At 45.3% G+C, this 21238-nt stretch overlaps 1 protein-coding gene across 1 annotated transcript; it reads right to left on the minus strand.

The window, feature by feature from the left end:
- Positions 1–1482: 1482 nt before the first annotated feature.
- Positions 1483–12702, minus strand: LOC102387632 (antigen WC1.1-like). The gene is given in 8 exon segments (XM_025216370.1): positions 1483–1496; positions 2167–2481; positions 2568–2630; positions 3759–4073; positions 4442–4756; positions 6745–7084; positions 8735–8796; positions 12537–12702. Coding segments are annotated over 8 exon segments (1590 nt in total).
- Between the last annotated feature and the right edge of the window lie 8536 nt (positions 12703–21238).

The raw sequence follows: 21238 nt of genomic DNA on the forward strand, positions 1-21238 counted from the left end.
GCACTGGATGTGTGAGAACCAGATTTAGTTCCCTACTCTTCAGAAGAGATTCAAACCCATGTCTCCCAACTCTAACATTAGTGCTCTAAAGACTATAGACCGTAAGTTTCTTTGAGAGCCATGGTTAGTGCTCCTTATTCCTACCTCTGCTACCTGTTCTATTTTCCTTCAGATATTACAGTAGCCAATGATTTGGGGAGCCTTGCTTGAGACCTAGGACCTGTTTTTCAGAGGCACCAGTCATCTTCAGGGAAAGCTGCAAGTTCTGTACATTTCTAAAGAAGGCATGAAAAATGTAAGTGCCAAAAACAAGTTATATTTTTAAAAGCTTTGGCCTAGTACCAAATGTCCAACTTAATCTGCACTGTTAATACATGTCTCTGACTAGAATAGATGAATATCAACAGAACATTGATTGAAATCTCTAGAAAAATAAGGGATGTATCTCATACCCATAATATGAATAGATGCAGGGAAAAGACTGCACCCCTAGCAGCCCAGGGAAATATAAATGCTTGCAAGCTAAAACCATTTATATTTACCATTAGAGACCATTGTATGTACTTTTTCTTTTTTCTTTTATTTGTTACATTTCCCCACTTTTGTGTGACAGGATTCCCAAGTTGATTCCCTGTGAGCTCTTTAAAAAACATGTTTTTCCTCAGGAAGAGAGAGACAGTCTTTTTATCTGCCTGCCTCTGCAGTACTGTTTTGTATCAAGACTTGGCTTACCTAATTGATAAATAGCCTTGTGTGTGATGATTTTATGACCCCCATCCTCCATTTATCTTTTGAGAAATTGCTATGTTAGTAATTATGCTAAAGGATTAATGAAAAAAAAACCCTGGGAAAAATAGGTTATATCATGCAGATAAAAACAACAAAAAATCCCATTTCTTCCCTTATTTGAGAGAGGGTTTCTGCTTAAAGATTTAATCTTTAATTACATTTATGTATTTTATTTATAGTCCTTTTTATTATTTTTCCAGAACATGCTGACAAAGCAGTGGTTTTGTTAGCAGAATCTATGGTATTGCTATAATAAATATTACAACAAAAATCCCCTCTGGACTATTTCCCTGAGCGTTTGCAGTTTGAGAGTACATTTAGATTTGGCTACCATGAATTCATACTTTGTATATGTGATAGGAAAATCATCATTGTGAAAATATATATTGCCTTAATGGGTCCAGAACTGGCATGGAATAACAAAGGCAAAGCTAACAAACAAGAAAAGAAGTTTGTGTTTATTGGCATAGAGCAGAGCTGAAGCCAGTTGTTCACCAAATTTGATTTTCCAGTAATTGAAGCTAATATTTTTACAAAGACATACCTAGGTTTACCTCTACCCTTGCTGGTAAGGATTGTATTAACCTTGTAATAATACATTGTTAGTCAATGTAAGAAAATAATTTGTGCAAGGTTTTATGTAGAATAAGCTTCAGCTTCTGTGAGCAGAACAAAAATTCCTGTTTTTCTCTGCTAATAGTCAATTCCTAAAACAGAATCAGAGGACTAGGGCAAAGAGCTCATTAAAATACTAAAAATCACGCGCCTAGGTGGGGAGAAAGTATGCTAATGAAACATACATGTATGTAAATGAGATACATAGCTAAAACACAGGTATAGAGACATGCTCAGTAAAGAACTCCTTGCGTCACTCCCTTATAACCAATTAGCAAACAAGAATGCTTATGAAGGTCCAATACTCCTGTATAAAAGATGCTCATAATTAAGACTCTGTGTGCTTGTTACGTGAAATTATTCCGCTTGCACCTTGTATTGCTAGCAATAAATCTTTATACTTTCACCCCTGGTATCTTTATTGGCTTTTGCATACCGGGCACGATCCCAGACTTGAGCTGGGGCTCAACACCAATGCAAGCATACCGGTGCAGAGGGGGAACTCCCACCGGGGTCCCCTGCCCAACCCAGGGACATGTCTGCAAACTGGTTTCCCCCTCATGCAGATACACCCCAAGTTACGGCTCAGCAAACAGGCATGTCTCTAGATGTCCATGGAGTGTGATCAGTTGTGCCACAACCTATCACAGCACAGCCAATCACGCTTCACTGACAATATCTGTTTCTAGCCTCACATACCATCTCTGCAGGAAACTTTCCGAACTGAATCTTTCCAACCTGTGCAATGAGGCTTACACTCACCAGAGCAATTCACAGCAGCATCTTCTCTATGGTGGCAGTTACCATCCTCCCAGTGCTTCGCAGGACAGTGCCACAGAGATGACTCTGTCCCTCAACAGTCCAACTTCTCCAGCCAGATGGGGCCAGTCCCCTCCCCGAATGCTGCTTCACCCAGGGCAGACACAGCAGGTCCACAGCCCAGTTGTTTACACACGACTTCTGCATCTGCCATGTCCCAGGAGTCATCACACACCGTTCCCCAGGAGCCGTGGTGCCAAACCTCTGCTCTCCCCGAACGTCCATCCTTTCCTTGCACAACACGGAGCTTTTTCTTGTCTGGGAAAGGCGGAAACCTCACATGTTACTGGGACAGCTGGGAAGGTCGTTAGAATTTGAGACGAGATACAGAGAAGCATTGATACCTGTGCAGTTTGTAGAGCCTGGGCACGCAGCAAATGAGTTTTGTGTACTGTTTTCTTTTCCTCCTACAGAAATAAATATTACCATGAGTGAACAAATTACTGTGTTTCATGAAAAATTAAGTAGAATCTATAACCTCTCCACTGCAACACTGTGGGCAAGTTTACATGCGACGGTAATTTGCCTTAGTGACGTGCTATACTGATGAAGCGATCGTGTCCATCTACACATGACCAACAGCTACTTTGCTGCAGCACTGCACTCCCTCACTGTAGCATGCCACCACGGCATGGCAGCAGCTAAAAATAATCATTTGCCCAATAGACAACACAGTATGGGCTACACCTGCGCCAGGCTTTAGCACTTCTTTTGGAAGTTTTAAAGCACGGGCATGACGCAGGAGCAACATCGCCATATGGGTACAGGTAGACGCGCCCTGTATGAATAAGATAGAAGTTCTAGTTTATGTAATACCCAAAGGATTTGTACTTTAGTTATAAACATGATTTCTCAAACTTCTTGCAGATCTCTGCCGTTGTGCATGTGATTGTGATTTCTCACACCATGCTTTCCCTCTTTGAGTATCTTCCTTATCCTTTTGTAAAGAGCCTTGTAGTGAACAGTTTTATTATCTGAAAAACACCTGGAGAAGTAGGCAATTCCCGTGAAGAGATACAATTTTACTGTATCTGGAACCAAAATAAACCTACAGCTCAGATCCAGCATCCTCATACATATATCCAAGCCACTTGCCGAAATATACACAAACGGATTTTCGGAAAATTGTCACCCGGATTGAAACCTCACAGTTTGGGTCCATCACTGATTTTCATCCCCAAAATATAAAAAGTTTATTATAATATTCAGAATGAAAAAAGGTCTAATCAATTAAAGATTTTGAATGCTCTACTGTGACTGCTTCTCTCCCAAAGACTGAAGGAAGGGGACTTTGGTACCTGATATCTTATCTGTCTTTCCCAACTAGACATTAGATCCAGTAAAAGATATCACACACAAAACTGGGTGCCTAATATATAGGCACCTCACAGGCACCTTGCCTAATAAACGCAATATTTTTCTAACTCAGAGCCTCAGTGAACGTGAGCACATGTGTGCAGGTGCAGTTGTACATCTGAGGGTGTTGGTGTATCATCTGGGCATGTATGTGTGTTTAAAGATTATTTTAGAGTTACCACTGCAAGAAATGTGGGTCTCTTCTACCCGGTCATCACACAGCTGAAGATCCCATGACTCTGATGGGCACTGCCAAAGGGAACCGTGATGCTCACAGCACTCAATGTGGTCCAGCCATGTGGGACCAGAACCTGCTCCATAGGCAGATTCAATTGCAAGTGCCCCTCCAACTCCACAGCTGAGCTGCTTGCATATAATTTCAATGGTGATATCAGTCATTCGATTGGAGCAAACACTCCCCCATGTCCCATTGTAGAAAACCTCCAACCGTCCAGCACAGTCACCACCATTCACCAGCCTCAGATTCATGAACTCTACAAGGAAATGCAAAAAAACAACTTGTACTGACAGGATCCTGATCAAGCCTGCAGTATGCACACTGAAATCCCAGAGATCATGGCCAGCTCTATGCAAGGCAATTATGGGAAAAAGCAGCATTCTAATGATGACTTTCATAAGTGGGAAACAAGAAACAAAAATAAGCATCCAGGGAAGACCTCTATCATTATTATTTCTCCCCTCAAAAATTTGACTCCTCCTCAGCAGCACTCTAATAATGACTTTCATGTGATGGCAAGTGAGAAAGAAAGATAGATAGTCAAAGAGGATCTCTATCATTCTCATCTCTCCACTCCAGTATGCCCCTGGTAACCAGGCTCATGAGAGCAGTTACAGAACAGACCTGAACAGAGCACTCCTGCATCCTCTTTGTGTCGGCAGTTGTGTTGGCCCCAGCTCCTGGAAGGACATGCCCACAGCTCCGACTCATTCCCAGTGCATTTCACATCATCCAGCCAGATCTGCCCTGAGCCTTCCCCATAGTGAGCAGAGGCAGATACCTCAATGGTGTGTCCACATCCCAGCTGTTGGCAAACTACGCTGGCATCAGACAAGTCCCAGGAATCATCACAAACAGTCCCCCAGGTGCCCTGGTAATAAACCTCCACTCTCCCAGCACAGCGACCTGCCCCATTCACCAGTCTGATCTTCCTGCTTCCTGTATGGAGAAATCACAGTAATTAATGGGCAAATTAATGATAACTGAATAGTTTTCATGTAAATCATTCTGATATTTAAAAAGCTCATATATTGAAATTACTTAAAAACCTGGACTTACAAGTAAAAATAAAGGAAAACACCTGCAAAGTTAGAATACAAGAAGATATTGGACAGGAAATAATTCAGGCTCATAAATAGGCTGTGCCTTCCTCTACCCCCATCAGAGGTACAAGAAGCAGAAGAATTGCAGCCATGCTTTGGAACTTACTATATTGCTATCCTGCCAACCAAAAATGTACTGATTTGACCCTTGTGTTAACATCTCTTTGCATCCAAGTGAGATCACTTCACAAAGTAGGCTGGTGGCAAGTCCTATGATACTCATATTTCTACTCAATTGTGGATGTCAGGAGTTAGGTCAGCAAGCAGGCCAAACAGCCCCCAGCTCAATGGGGGTAAGGGTCTGACTGGCTACTGATTAGCAGCAGGTCTTTCAGAGCACACAAGACTGGTCAATGTGACAGTTGCCTCCCTGTTAGTCTGCAGCCTCTGACTGCTTGGGTAGCAGCGGCCTTGTCTACTCGGCCCTCTGGCAGGATGGCAGGTAGGAGCTGACCCTGAACCAATGGTAATAATGGCTATGGCAACATTGCAGGAGACAGTGACTGGGGCTGTGACACTGATGGCACCAGTGGAGACACTTCCTGCCCTTCCTGGTGGGAGAGGGGAAGGGGAAGAAAAAATGGAGGGACCTGCAGGAATCAACGATGCTCACTTGCGAGGATAAGTGCCACAGCCGAGCTTCTCTCTGGTACTGGGAAATTGGAAACGATGAGTCTGGAAATCAGTCAAACTGTGCTTCAGAAGATACTGAAAGTCTGCCCATCAGACCTAAACTGCTTCATTGTTATAGATCTGGGACTAGACTAGGATCAGGGTTTTAGGAGACAAAAAGGCTATCAGAAATTTCTAGGCAGCTTTCAAGAAGCCAAGGGCTACCCAATATTGATGTACACTGTTTTTAATGTGGTGCAAAATAATAGAGAGAGAATGGTAGAAATTAAAATACATTCACTGAAACAGGCTTATGAATATAGGTAAAGATGCACTCTGAGGAAATAAGAAAGATCAGTAAAATAGGGGCTAAAAACAGGATATGGACAGGCACTTGGATGGCCAAAGCCCTTCTAAAAGCAGACCCCACAACCCCTCAGGTCCAGGAGGAGTATACAGTCTCCTCACATTGGTAGAAGCAGGTGCTATCTGCAGTGTTACATATTACTATGGAAAGCCAAAATTTTGTCCTAAATGTGGCAAACAGGGACACCTAGCAGCAGCCCACACTTGGCTAATTTGTTCAATGTGCAGGTAAGTGGGGCACATGGCAAAGCAAAGGGAAGGTTTATGGCAATATAGTCTCTGTGGAAAGAAAGGGTACCTCTTTAAGATACTTTTCAACCTCCAAAGAAAAAGGAAAGGAAAAAACAATCAGGAACATCGAGTCAAGAACCCTTGGGCGATCTCCTACAGGAAATGGCCCACAGAGTAGGGTTAACGTAAGAGGAGGAGCAGGAAGGAAAGAAAATGGAAAGAAAACAATCTGTTCTCCCAGCCTGTCTCGCTGACTCCCTGACCCACCATGATCCTGGTTCCAAGCCCGACTCCCAGCCAGCTCCCGGCCTGTAGTAATCCCCAATATCCCAATCCCATAAGCTATAACTACTGCTCCGGGCCTCCTGGCTGGTCACTCTGGCTAGATCCCTGCTTACTGATCCTGACCCCTGGTCTCATGTTTCAAAACTGCCAACATCTGGGCACATTAGAGCCCTCAGGCTCCTGACCCCCCTGGACCTGACTCATGACAACTGTGGTCCTTTGCTCCCTGACATGTCTGTTCCTGATCCCCTGGGTTGTGACCCTGACCGCTTACTTCCTGGCTGTACCCCTGACAGAAGAAGGTGTTTGTAGGATTTTCCGGGGAGTCACCTGCACAAACAACACTGACGTCTTCTGCTATCCCAGCCTGCATTGCCTCAGACAGGGAGTTGTTACAGAGCATCAGATTAGACTCGTGTCCAGCACACTGGACACTTCTGAACCCCACAGGACCTGTCCCGCGCTCAGACTTTGCAGGGTGATAGGCTTTCTCAGCAGCTCCACACTGCAGCTGCCTGCACACCACGCTGGCATCATTCATGTCCCATTGATCATCCAGGACTCTGCTCCATGTTCCACCGAGGGAAATCTCGACTTGCCCATCGCACCAGCTCTCTCCATTCAACAGTATAAGTGATGGTGAGAGAGAAAATGAACTGAACAACACTTTCTATTTTCCATTATATAACATGCAGAATGTATGTATGCATAAAAATACATTGGTTATCAAATACTCAGAGAACTACAGTGATAAGAAGACCAACTGCTGTTACAAGGAATTTAGATGAATCCTTCAATAGAATTTTTATACTCGAGGCTAGAGCCCTGGCAGGGAGTTGTTAGCCAGGACCTCCAACTAAGTGCGTTCCTTGAGGCGAAGGAACAACACTGGACTTTTGCTTGTTAGCCATCAGAGCTGTCTTGGCAGTGAGCGTGGAAAGATCAGACCCTATACCTGAAGTAGCTTTGCTGGCAAAACCCCAAGTGTGGATGCAGCTTCTGCTTTCTCCCTGCAGAGCTTCTGTTGTCAGGGGTGAGGGTGTAGCTCCAGCAAAAGGAAAACCCCTGCCACCAGATGGCCCAGGTGACTTTGTGGTGATGCCCTAATTAAAGTAGTAGCAGTCCCTGTCTCCCTGCCATTATATAAACGTAGTCTGAGGAAGGTAGAGAGAAGATACCATAGCTTTGACTTCTGCTGGGAGACATCCCAACAGGTGATTGAAGGTGCTGATTGAAGGTGTCTCGGTGTCTAAGAATATGCTTCACTCCTCTGCATCTGCTGCCAGAAATTCTAGCAGCAAACAGTAGCTATGGCCACCAAAAGGCAAAAGGGTATGTTCACCTGCTTGCTTCTGGTAGCTCTGGACAGCTCCAGTCATCTGCCGTGTGCCACATTACGAAGTATAATTTAAGATACCACCTGCTGAATGAACCATGGCAACTGCCTGAAGGAGTGAGGGTGTCTTGACTCTCATCGGGCTACAGGGTGGCGGCAGGAGTTTTCTGTGAAGATAGAGTAACTTCTGGCAGAGGGGAAGGTTCTTCTACTAAAGGGCTATGCATCGGCTTTGCCCTGTTCACTACAGTCCTTGCCCTCTATGCAGAGAATGCAGAAGTGGTCTCACAGAGGAGGGTGATGCTAGTGGCCCAGATTAAAAAACTATGACATAGATGTAGTGATCATAAGGTCCAATATACACAGTGAATGACAAGAACTATACAACACGTTATATTCTGGAACAATAAGCAATCCCTGTAGACTATGTCTCTCTCTGAGTAACTGAACTGGCTAGCTATATCACTAAGAAACCTTGCCCCAATTACCAAATCATCTAAATTTGGGAGCATCTCTAAGTAATAACTATCATTGTAATAGTTTCTTGCCCCATTGCACTAAGAAAGCATAACAGAAGTGACTATATAAAAGCAGTGCCTATATATATATAAAAGCAGTGTCCTCTTAGATATTCCACCACTACGAAGCAGGTGAGTGAAGTGGAAACCGACTGAGTGAAAAATTCTTGTACCAGTGTTATTTGGGGCCAGAGCCATTGTTTCTCTGCTCACCTGAGCAAATCACACTGACATCACGGTCATGGAAACACTGAGAGACTCCCAGGGCAGTAACCGGGCAGTGCCATAAATGGGGTTCAGTCCCATTACAGTGGAATGTGTCTCTCCAGACGGGCCCCGTTCCTCTCCCAAAATGCCCTCCTCCTGGAGCTGACACTGCAAATCCACAATCAAGCTGACGACAGAGAACGTTGGCATCTGACAAATCCCAGCGCGAGTCACACACGGTGCCCCAGGCACCGAGCACCTGGACCTCCACTCTCCCCCAGCACTGGGTGCTGCCGTTCACCAGCCTGAACCCTGTGAACCCTGAGGAGAAGAGAAGATGGACAGTGATTAGAGAGGAGCACAACAGTTCATGTCCCCATTTTGTACCAAATAGTCAAAGAATGGGAAATCAGAAAGTGAGAACCCTTCTGATTATCTTGGATTTTCAGATATTTTACTAGACATGGATTCCAATCCTGCTGTCCTTCCTTCCAACAAAGGGATATTTCTTCGTTGCTCTACCCAAGCCCAAAATTCATATCAATGCTGTCTTGGTGTTGTGTATGTAGGTTTGAAAGGGTGAGCCTTTGTTGGGAAGGACAGCTTATTAATAAAGAAACAAACAAACACATAAATAAATTCTAATAAAATAAAAGCTTTGTCTGTGTCTCTTTGTGTCCATAACGCTCTGGGCCAACTGCACATGCGCTGCCCAGAGGGCAGGTACTGATTGGCTGGGCCCGGGGGCCTGGGCACAACTGTGTGCCAGGGCTCCTGTGTGCCAGGGCTCAGGGAAGCGAGCAGATGTGGTCGAAGGCCAGGGAGCCACCGCAATGCACTTTCCCTTGACAGCAGCCAGCCTGGAGGGGAGCAGGAAGTGTGTAGAGGAGCAGGGAGTGGGGGGTCACAGCAGCCACCAGTACCACTGGAAGGGCCATGAGGGACTGGGGGCTGGGGCTTTGCTGGGCTGTTCCTGACAGGGGAGAGGGCTGCACTCAGCCCGGCCCAGGTCCTGGGACAATGGGAGTTCAGCAACACCTCTAGGGCCATAGCCAGGCAGCTCCCGCTGCTATTCGCACTGGGGGAGCTGACAGAGGGGAGCATGTTTCCCCCCGCCCACCCCAAGCCCGAACTCCCCCACACCGTGTCCCTGCATGAACCACTGGGGTCTGATTGCCCCCAGCCCGGGACACTGGCCAGGCCGGGCCATGGGATACCCAGAGCCCAGCTGTTCCTGCACAGACATGGGTGGGTGAGTCCCACCAAGGTGCATCATGGGGGAACTAAGGAGTGGATGGCACATACTCCCCCATGGTGCGCCACACTCCTGGAGGAGCCACTGGGCTTCAGTTGTCCCATGACCTGGCCTGCCCAGGGCATAGTTGGGAGAATGGGGCTCTGGAAAGGCTGTGTCCTGGGGCCATAGGAGCCTGGTGGCTTCTCCAGAGGTGGAGGCAGGTGGCTCCCACTGCTGCACACACTGCGGGGGAGCGGGGGGAGGGGAGCACGTTGCCTCCCTGAGCTTCCCCACACCATGCCCCTGCACAAGCCACCAGGCTCTGATTGCCCCAGCCTGCCGTTCACAGTGAGTGGGGGCAGCCGGCCACACCAGGTGTGTGCAGTGTCTGGCGTGTGGCTGGGTGGGTGTGGCATGTGGCTGGGAGTATACATGCACATAGTGTGTTGCTGGGTGTGTGCATGGGTGTGATGTGTGGCTAAGTGGGTGTGGCATGTGGCTGGGTGGGTGTGTAGTGGGCGACAGGGTGTGGTGGGTGGTATGCAGCTGTGTGTGTGAGGGAGGTGGCTGTGTGGGTGGGTGTGGTATGTCGCTGGGTGGATGTGGTGTGTGTGGCAGGTGTGAGCCAGACACAGACAGGTGGAGGCAAAGAGTGGTGGGTGTTGGCACTCCGTCCCCGCGATCCACCCGTCATTCATAATGGCCATTGCCTAGTAAATAAATAAATGGCTTCCTGCAAATGCCAGGGGTTGGATTCAGTGTCTCAGGTGGTCTGTTTTGGTACTACATTTCTATATTCCTATTTTTAAGCTACCACACTAAAATCTTACGTGAACATATGAGGCCAATATCATTTGCATGTGAGCCTGTCTGATTCATGGGTGGTGCTCGGGGGCAGTAAGCAAGATGAGACTCATTTCCCACACACTGAAACTTTTCATTCCAGATTGGCCCTTGTCCTTCTCCAAAGTGAGCTCCTCCTGTGATGGATACAACTGCTCCACATTGTAGTTCATTACAAATCACACTGGCAGCTTTAGGATCAAGGTGGGAATCACTGACAGTAGCCCAAGTGTGTCCAAGTCTTATCACCAGACGTCCTGAGCAGGCATTGTCACCTTCAATCAACCGGGGCTGTGTGTCACCTGGAGTCAATCAATCCATCAATGAATGTAACACTGAAACCCTTTGCCCTCCATTTCAGCTTTTAGTAAATGCAGATACTTTTTTCAAACATTTTGCATCCAAAATTGTTTTAAAAATAGGGAATTACCTGTCCATACACACACTAATTAATTTTCTGCTTCTCAATTATTTAATTTTTAACTAATCACGAGGGATAGGGCACATGACTATTTTATTAAACACTTTGTTTTCTGATTAATTATTCTGATATTGCGTATTGCACTGTTACTAAATGTTAACAAAAAGTTTTGTGGTTTCCACTTTCAGTTGAACAGGCAACAGCTTTAAATAATCCTACCACTTATACTCAAGAAAGAATACAGTAAGTAAGGCAGAAGAAGGAATAAGAAAAGCAAAGAGAGGAAGAAAGACACGTTGTACTTGCTACAAACTGAAAGCTAAGGATCTACTCTTTCACTCTCTTGCAACGTGAATGATTTGTACTTGTGAAAAGTTACGCACACCCTCATTGCCATTTCTAATAGCAATGTGAGCAAAAGCGTTATTGTTTGGAAACACCACACATTCATTTTGCACAGCTGAAAAAAACTACAGAAGGCTCCAAGGAAAGAAAAATGCAGTCTCGGTATTGGGAGGAACATTCAAGCAGCCAGAGTGATTGTGGAGATGAATACCCAGACTGGAAGGTAACAGTAACACCATTAGAAGAGTTATTTGAGTTCAGATAAAGTTTTTGGGAGAAAATGAACATCAGGATGCTGTAGTTGCACCAAGGAACTCTCTACTACTACTACTATGCTTAGTAACCTGCTTGCTCGAGTTCCCCAGGACAGCAATGAGGAAAACGGACATCAGTGCATCAGTGCAATCATGCATTATCAATGTAACACAATTATACAGAATTCCAGTACAGATTCTCTGACACTACATACTGAGAGCATCTACACGTCATGCTACATCACCACAGAGATGCGCTATGTCTCCATAGTGACACACTACACCAATATAGGGACAACGTGCATCTACATGTCACTGACAACTACTTAGTCATAGCTGCACACTCCCTCATTTTAGTGCACCACGTAGGCTAAGTAGTTGCGAAAGCTAACCATGCACCATGCGTATGGCACAGTGGAGGTGTTTACTATGTCATAGGGCAACATGTAGACGTGTCCATAATACAAATTAGGTGCTCAGATACAATAGCTTTTTAAATGCAAACAATGTTTCTGATTTGAAATGGAGTAAAAACCTATAAACGGTAAATAGTAAATATGGCATCGGGAGAAGTGAACTTAGGCTAATCAAGGGATTCTAAAGACTTGGATGTCCTCATTCGCAGTGAGCATAACAGTTATAGGAGTTGAGGATATTTACCCACATTCCTGTTGTTTCAGAAGGATGAGACACATTCTTTTTTCAGTCCCTTTTCTTCCATGGCAATATCCTGACAGGTGGAAGGATGGGTAATTCCTTACCTGAGCATGTGACTCCAGTATAGAAAGAAGGAGAGCATGTTGACTCCAGAGTGTAGGAAGCTGCCTTGCATTCCACGCCTGCTGTCTCATCACCATAACAAAGAACTGCTGGAACTACGTATGGTCTGGAATCCTCCACAAAATGGCTGGCGTTGTACATATTCATATCCTGACAGGTGGAAGGATGGGTAATTCCTTACCTGAGCATGTGACTCCAGTATAGAAAGAAGGAGAGCATGTTGACTCCAGAGTGTAGGAAGCTGCCTTGCATTCCACGCCTGCTGTCTCATCACCATAACAAAGAACTGCTGGAACTACGTATGGTCTGGAATCCTCCACAAAATGGCTGGCGTTGTACATATTCATTGCTGATCCACACCCAAGTTCTCTGCAAATTACTGCAAGCCATTTTATAGATGCAGGAGGATAACATACTTTCATCAAGTAATCGCCAAGTTTTGCTTCCACTCTGCCAGCACATGGACTGGTACCATTGAGAAGCTTCACTCCACTGTGTCTACCTTCAATTAGAGAAGCAGGACAGAATTACAGAAGAGCACATTGAGTCATATCCCCTAGCTATTCTTACTCAAGATCATTAAATGGTAGTTGCCAAACAGAGTTTTAGGCAAATATCAGTGGCGTATGGCTTTTGTCATTCATTTCTAAATCAGTCTCCTGGATTTTTTAGTGTACTCACTATGTCTAATTTAATTCTGCTAATTTACTCAGCTACTTCTTCTGCCTGCATCCTGTGGCAATATGAAGTAAGCACAGCATCTGGAAACAGCGCTCTCTAATGTTTTGCACAGCTCAACACTAAAGTTGCGAGAAGGGACAGGTTCTCTCCCCTCTTTGTTTCATCAGTCATGGAAGCTTGAACTGTGCATTCCGGGCCAGCCAGGCGTCTGCTCCTATGAAACTAGTCTCTGCTATTGCTGCCTGCTACCTTAACAGTACAAACACATTTTCACAGCTATCTATGTTACAAGGAAGTCAGAGAATGAGATGACCTTTTCATACATTTCATGCACCACACAGTCACCAAGGACACTTGCAAATTTTTGGCTGAGCCACTATATCTTGCTTTTAATATTCAATTGAGCAGAACAGATGGAGAACAGAGCAGAAATTCCTACCCCACTGGGACAATGGTCCAGGTTAGGACCCACAGCCCTTTCCATTACAAAGCAACAGCCACCTCACTGTAGCATCTCTTCCTCATGGCCCATGCATCTCTTTCTCTTGGCTGCACAGATTCAAGAGGTGGGCTGGAGAGGCCTAATCTACTCTCCCTGCTCCTCACGTCTGGATCTGGAGTATATTCAAGGTAATTCATATAAAAACTAGACTGGACAAAGTTGAGGTAAATGGTACCCCTACCTGAAGCTTGGAGAGTAGCCATAAAATAATAATAATAATAATAATAATAATAATAATAATAATAATATTTGGATGCAAACTATGTCTGTTATTTCTGTCATTGGTACTATCAGCAACTCCACACTCAAACATTTCGAATTTTCACTAGAATCTATGTATTAGAGGGGTAGCAATTATTTAGGGATTTCATAGTATCCATTAGCTTCCCTTCTGACCAATAGCTTCTGAACTGCAAAACTACATGTTAAAGGGCAACCTCTGAAATGACCACTAACTCCTTCAAATAATGCTTCTCTTTCTATTAAAAGAAAAGGGAATTCAAGACAAGACCTAGGAACGTCCATAACAAAAATCTTTGTTAACAGAGAGTTAGGGTTTCCTGGTGGTTCCAGGGGAGTATTCAGAATGCTGAATTAAGCAAAACTCCACCCAAAAACTGGGAAATTTAAGTCAAGATATATGCCTCCATAGCTTTAGATCTTTCCTCTTTGCCTGATATCCCAGTAAGCCCAAACTACACATACAGTCATTCTGCCTTTCAACTGTGCTTGACTGGACCTGATTACAACTACTTTATTTTACAGTCCAACAGTGTAAAGCTGGCAAAGTGAACCAAACTCTGGTGTGCATCCACTGATGCATCTGAAGCAAAACCAGGGAAAGCAGCCAGAACCATGATGGGAATGGCAGCAGTGGGGGAGCTGGGGAAGCAGCAGGGAGCTGATGCACAGCCCCCCAATGCAGCATGGGGCATGGGGGGGGGGGGCAGCAGGGATTGCCCCCCAACCTGGCAGCCCCTGCTGAGTTGGGGCTTTTTTTTCCCCAGGTGCCGGGAGCTGAGGAGGCCAGAGCAGCCATTGCCAGGCCAGGGAGGATGGGCCTGGCTGATTTGGCAGAATCTATTTGGCACAGTGTTTGGAATTACTGAATCGAATCACTGTCCCCCAAATCCACTGCATACAAATCCAAAGCAAATACTAGCCGCTTTGCACAGGCCTGAAGTTATCCTCCCAATTTACTCAGCTCTGGTGAGACTGCACCTAGAGTACTGCATCCATTATTGGGTCCCCCCACTTCAGGAACGTTGTGGGGAAGTTTGAGAGAATCCAGAGGAGAGCCATTGATATGATCCAAGGCCTGGAGGGGGGACTGGTGGCAGCCTACAATTACATAAGATGGGACATCAGAACCTTGGAGAACACCTGTTCACCGGAGCTGCCCAAGGGATAACAAGGTCTAAGGGCCATAAACTCCAGGAAGGCCAATTTAGACTAGACATAAGAAAAAAGTTCTTTACAGTGTGTGTTTCCAGAGTCTGGAACAAACTCCCCCAAGAGTGGTGCAAGCATCTATTCTGGACTCCTTCAACAAACAGGTGGATTTATTTCTTGCTGGGGTCACTTGATCCTAGCTGACTTCCCACCCATGGTGTGGGGCTGGACCTGATGATCTCATGAGGTCCCTTTCAGCCCCGAATGTCTATGAAATCTATGAAACTACTAATAGTTTGTCCCACACTATCATGGGATTCTCTGGTGTGGGACCTCCAGATATCCCACAGTGCACTCTTTTGGCCCCAAAGCTGGACCTTCTTTAACTCTGTCTGGTCGCACTGGTCCTGACCATAGCATTTGAGTACCCAAAGATAGCCAATCCCATTGCCATCTCGGTCAAGAAGAATCAGTGGGTACTCTAGTCAAACCACTGAAACAAGATGGCATATCACTGGATTCCCAAGGAAATGGCAACCCGGGTTTATGACCATGACTGAGCCCAGCTGTGTTCCAAGTGCAACATACTGAGACAGCAGTTCACAAAGGCACAGGACAGCAACTGCGTATCAGCACATGCAAGCTCACATGCACCTGAAACAATACACTCTCCCACATCTTTGCAGTAAGTAACATGGTCAGGTCTGAAAATGTGGTGGGCCCAGTGGCCCCTGGAACCATCCAAGAGCATAGTAAGGACTCCAATCCAGCTGTGGCTGAAGATAGGCAGCCCTCCCAGGCCAACACAGCAATCCAGGTAATGAGCCAGATCAGGAACTCTCAGCCCATTCTGCTATGGCACATCATCAGCCACAAGAACCAAAGTTTCTGAACTGGACCCGCCCCCAATTTACAGATTAATTTAACTTAGCTTTTTGACTTGCCCCCATCCCCCTTCCTCCTGCAACCTGAGAAAGCAGTAGGATTGACCTAGGCAGTCCTGGTAAACAACAAATTAGTGATAGATATAGGTACCTTACTACAGGTATAGTGAACGAGTGACCAAGCAAGAGAGCAAGGGAATGAGAAACAAAGCAGGTTTTAAAGCTTCAGGTCTGCCACTTGGACAATCAGAGGAGACTAGCATGGCAGTTCAGGTTCCCCTCCATGCAGCCACAGTTCAAGGCTGTATTGTCCCAGACTACTTGAAATGATTCTTAGTCATAATGTCCCAGGCTCTAATTGCTGAAATTGTCTCCAACAGTTAGTTCATACTTCTTCTGGTCCCCCATCATGGCAAACTTAATTCATGCAGTCATGGGTTTGTTCACTGTGGAGAAAAGATGGATCACAGGGTGGGCTGGGGCCCTGAGTCTATGCAGGTGTCCCAGCTACCAGCGGGAGGGTTTGGGATTGAGAGAGTGGTCAGGAGTAAAAAGGTAAGAAAGTTTTATTGACTTAACAAACACACAACTACGCATAATATAACAAGACAACAATGACAGACAATAACAATTCACGTCGGCAACTTATCAGCAGTCCCCTCTGATGCCTGATGTACAACAAGTTCCTCTTCTATAAATCTCAGAGAAGTCAGGCATCCCTAATCTGCGCTCTCCAAGGGGTACTGGTAAGGACACTGGTATTCAGTCTTCGGGCTCCTCAAGATCCACCAGCCCACCGAACCCAGGTCAGCAGCTAATTCCTGAATTAGCAGCTTCTCTTACAATACTGCATCTCCCTTCAGATAATTTCTGGATGTGCTGGCCAATTTATAACTTCTGAGCTACGCTGTGGACTCATAGCCACGCACGACAAACTCTCCTTATGACTGACCAATAGTAGTACAAGCCTTTGCATTTTTTTTGATTAGGTTAATTTTAACTGTGCCACTAAATACAAAGCCTTACTTTTTTCAAGGCCTCACTAATCTTTCAAGGCCTCACTACATATAAGGCCTCACTAATCTCTGACTTTAATTAAGCTCTTACCAGCAACATACAGCTCGCAGTACCTGAATAAATGACAAGAAACACCTGGTCTAATCCTCACAGAGCATTAAACAAGCACCTTTACCATACAAATATAATTTTCAGGCACCACAGCAGGAGATCAGGGAGTTGCAGGTGGTGGCAGCTGGTACGGTGGGGGTCTCCTCACAGAAGCTGTCTATCAGTCCTCTCAAAGCTTCTGCTCTTGGAGAGGGCAGGTAAGCAGCAGGAGGGGATGATTGCTCCTTCTGCATTCTCAAGCAACACATTATCAGCTGTTCAGCAGCTCATTTTCTAAGCCTTTGTGAATGTTGGCTAACAGTTAAGCTAGAGACAGATCAATAGCACCTCTTATCTAGTCTGAGTCCCAAAAGACAGAGGGGTCATACTGGGTAATGAGGTACACTATTAGGAATTCCCTAACATTCCAGGGAAGAGTCAAATGTGCTGGTTCCCCGCTCCAGATACACTATATCCACAGCATTCCCTTCATCCACCCAAGTAGTTACTCTCCTTGCTGCTTCTGATCAGCCATTTGGTTGACTATAGGTGCTGTAGGATTTAAGCCTCCTATGGGACGATGTATTCACTTCTCCTTCAATGGGCCTCCCAGCCCCACTTTCTCCCTCTTCCTCCTCCTCCTCCCCATCCCCTTCCTCTTCTCTCTCCATTCTTTCTGTTAATTTACTCATTCCATTCTTTCTTTCTGTCTTAGTTTAGCTACAGATTAACTACTTTCAGCTCCAGAGGGAACAGAATTAACCTCAGGTAGGTGTACCTGTTAATGCAGGATATTCCAGTTTTCAGAGAATTGAGTAAAAACATTTTAAACTCCCTATTTCTAGCTTACAAAATTTGAATTGTATTCCTCTTAACAATCTGGATTTCCAGCATACACACATACATACCCTTGTTAATGTTATTTAATACTTAACTAATTCACAGCAATGGCAAACAATCTTTTCTTGTAGTGGTGCTTTTCCTGCATGCGGTTGCTGAATTCTTACCTCCACAGGTTATTCCAGAAAAAAAAGAAGAGGAACATGTTGATTCTGGATACAGATCTGATATTTTGCACTCTGCAAGTGATGTCTCATTACCATGACAAACATCTCCTACCAACAAGTATGGTTTGGAATCTTCTTTGAAGTGGGAAGCATTATGGACACTCACTGCAGGTCCACAGCCCACCTGGTTGCAGATTACTGTAGCATGGCTCCATTGAGAAGCTGTAAAACACAGCTTCATCCACTGACCATTATACTTCACTTCCACCAGCCCAGAACAGCGGTTTTTTCCATGGCTCAGCTTCAGCTCATTAATTGCACCTTCAAATAGAGAATCAGGACAGAAGAATTAATACAGAGGCAACACAAGCAGGTCCAGGGCTCTGATCCTTCCCCTCTAAGCAGCACTGGTCAGGCCACAGTTGGAGTACTGCATCCAGTTCTGGGCGCTGCACTTCGAGAGAGATATGGCTAACCTTGAGAGGGGCCAGAGGAGGGCCACTCGCATGGTCAGAGGGCAGTAGGCCAGGCCTACGAAGATAGACTAAAGGGCCTGAATCTATTCAGCCTCTACAAGAGAAGACTGAGAGAGGTTCTGGCAGCTGTCAATAAACTCACCAGGGGAACCAGCAGAAAATAGGTGAGGCTCTGTTCCCCTGGGCACCAACTGGGATAACAGGAATAATGGCCACAAATTGTTAGAGAGCAGGTTCAGGCTTGGTATCAGGAGGTATTACTTTACAATTAGGCCTGCCAGGCTCTGGAATAGGATCCCAAGGGAGGTGGTGCTCTCCCCTGCCTTGGGGGTCTTCCAGAGGAGGTTGAATAGATATCTTGCTGGGGTATTATGATCCCAGCACTCATTCCTGCCCAGGGCAGAGCGTCGGACTTGGTGATCTGTTCAGGTCCCTTCTGCCCCCAGAAACTATGTTTAATTAAAGAGTAGACAGTGACATCCCTACAGCTATTGTTAACAGAGCTGGTCAAATAGTTTGTCAGCTGTGCTACTAGGCAAATGTCAGTTGTTTATAGCTTTGTGACACACTTGCAAATGCAATTAATTGGAAAGCAAGTATTCTTGTTTTAAGGATATTTCATTTTAAAATGGACTTAAAGGATTTGTTTGTGGCAACACATACTGCATGGCCATGCTCACCTGGACAAGGCCAAAGGGCATGCCCCCACATGCAAGGGCTTGTGCTTGCAGTGCAGAAAGAGAAGTGGCACAAATTTGTGCTGCTACGTTTTGCCTCTACACACATGCTTGAATGTGTGTTTTGGTATGGGAAAAAAATGCCACGCTTTAACAAAACTGGCCTTTCCTTGCTTCTCCTGGCTTCTGGCATGCTGGAGGAGAGGGGCAAAACTAGAGGAGGAGAGATGCTCTGGCTGGCAGCCAAAGCATCTCCCTGGAGGATTAAGCCTCCATGTCTGCCATTTCACACTCCTGTGCTGTGCATCACAACACTTTTTCTACTATGCTTTTTTTTTTACTACTGGGATTTTCTGGAAGCAAATTTTGCACCCAAGCTACAAATCTGAAGCACAGGTTATGTTTTAGTGTGCCAGGCATGCAGTTTCTTGTGCCACAAAGAGGTCTATGGCACCACACACTGCACGTGCCTGCATGTCTGGAGCCAGCCCTATGTTTTAGAAAGGGACGAAATTCCAACACAGTCCTGCATTCAGTGCTTCCTACTGGCTAGCTCTCGGTGACCAGTGAGGAGGATCTCCCCATCAGTCTCCAAAGAAAATTAATTTCCTCTATTGATTCTAGAGGGAAGTTCGGTGTCCAGCCCTGCTTCCTTGAATCCCATCCCTGGGGCCAGAAGCATTCTGCAGCTATAAGCTGAAGGAACCTTAGGGTGCATATAAATATATAATTTGAAACATGCCAAAGTAGAATAGTGCTCTTAATATTTGAAATGCAGGGCTTCAGCTGCAGATGGGCACGCATCCCCCTACCACAGCTTCCAGAGGGCATGCTTTACAGTTGTCACAGCTGCATGCAGTAGCAATCAGAAGATGTCCCAAAGCAACTGCCAGTATGCTTCTGTAGCCATCATCTCCCAGTGTTCGTCTATATGTGCTATGAATTTGATGTTGGCTTACTGCACAATAAAATGCTGTGCCGTAAGCCCTCCTGAGAGGACATTTACACATGCTCCCTCTTGAGACCAGTTTTGCTCGGCCCTGCTCTGACCCCCTGCAAAAGCCAGGGGGAGTTCCAGGCTCCCATCAGTTCTAGCCTGGGGGCTGGCAAGAGGCATGGACCAATCCCATTGGCCATAGGGGATCCCAAATCAAAGGATTGATTTGACATAGAAGTTTCAGGAAGAATTTGGGAGCATCAGTTGCCCTGCTCAGTCTTTCATCTCTGCCTGCAGGCAAAGTCTGATAGTTCAGAGGAAGGCAAAAAAAAAAAAAAAAGAAGAAGAAATAAAGGAAAGGAGGTAAATACCATACTCAGCTGGGAGAAAAAAAAATTCTTCTTATTGCTGCAGGTGAACAGAAAAGCCTTGACCCATGGGATTACCAGATACTTCTCACATTCAGATACTCGATATGAAGGTTAAAGTGACACCCAGTGAATTATGAATTTCACATTCTAATTTAATATGCTCCCCCTAAGAAAACAAGCCTTCTATTCTGGGGTTGTGACTTCAATATGTAAATCTATTTTGGATGGATCTTAAACTTCCTTCTAACTTTTGCTTTACTCCTTTAAAATCAGTGGATATTTCTTTTTTTTTTTCTTCCCATGCAAGCAATTACTATAAATATATAAACTCTCTGTTTCAACAGCTCATCATGCAGACTCCATAACTGGGGAGACAGAAAAGTGAGAGAATAACTTCTTCTATTTTTATGTCTCTCTTTTCTCATTGCCTTGATTGCTAACTAAAAAGAATTCAAAATACATGAGAGAGAAATGTATACAATACTCACTGTTGGTTACCTGAAGAACAAGTAGGACAAGAAACCAAAGCAGCTGAGTGGAGAGGTGCTCCTTCACTGGCATCATGCCCCTCATCCCTGCTGGCACTGCCCTGCATGCACCTCACTCTGCCAGGGCTTCTCTGTGTCTGACAAAGAATACAAAGCAGGGGGAGGAAATATATAGATTCACATGCTGGCATCACTGCAGGTATCAGGTTTGACCTAGAAACCACTATACAAAGCCCAAGCAAAAGTCTCTGTTATGTAACTAATGCCCATCTGCAATGATAAGGAGGAGACAGTCTTAGATAAAGGAGGCTTGAAAACAAAAGCAGAATCAGAGGACTAGGGCAAAGAGCTAATTTAAATA

The sequence above is a fragment of the Alligator sinensis genome, unplaced genomic scaffold (genome assembly GCF_000455745.1).
Source record: "Alligator sinensis unplaced genomic scaffold, ASM45574v1 scaffold537_1, whole genome shotgun sequence".
In the NCBI taxonomy this organism is placed as follows: Eukaryota; Metazoa; Chordata; order Crocodylia; family Alligatoridae; genus Alligator; species Alligator sinensis.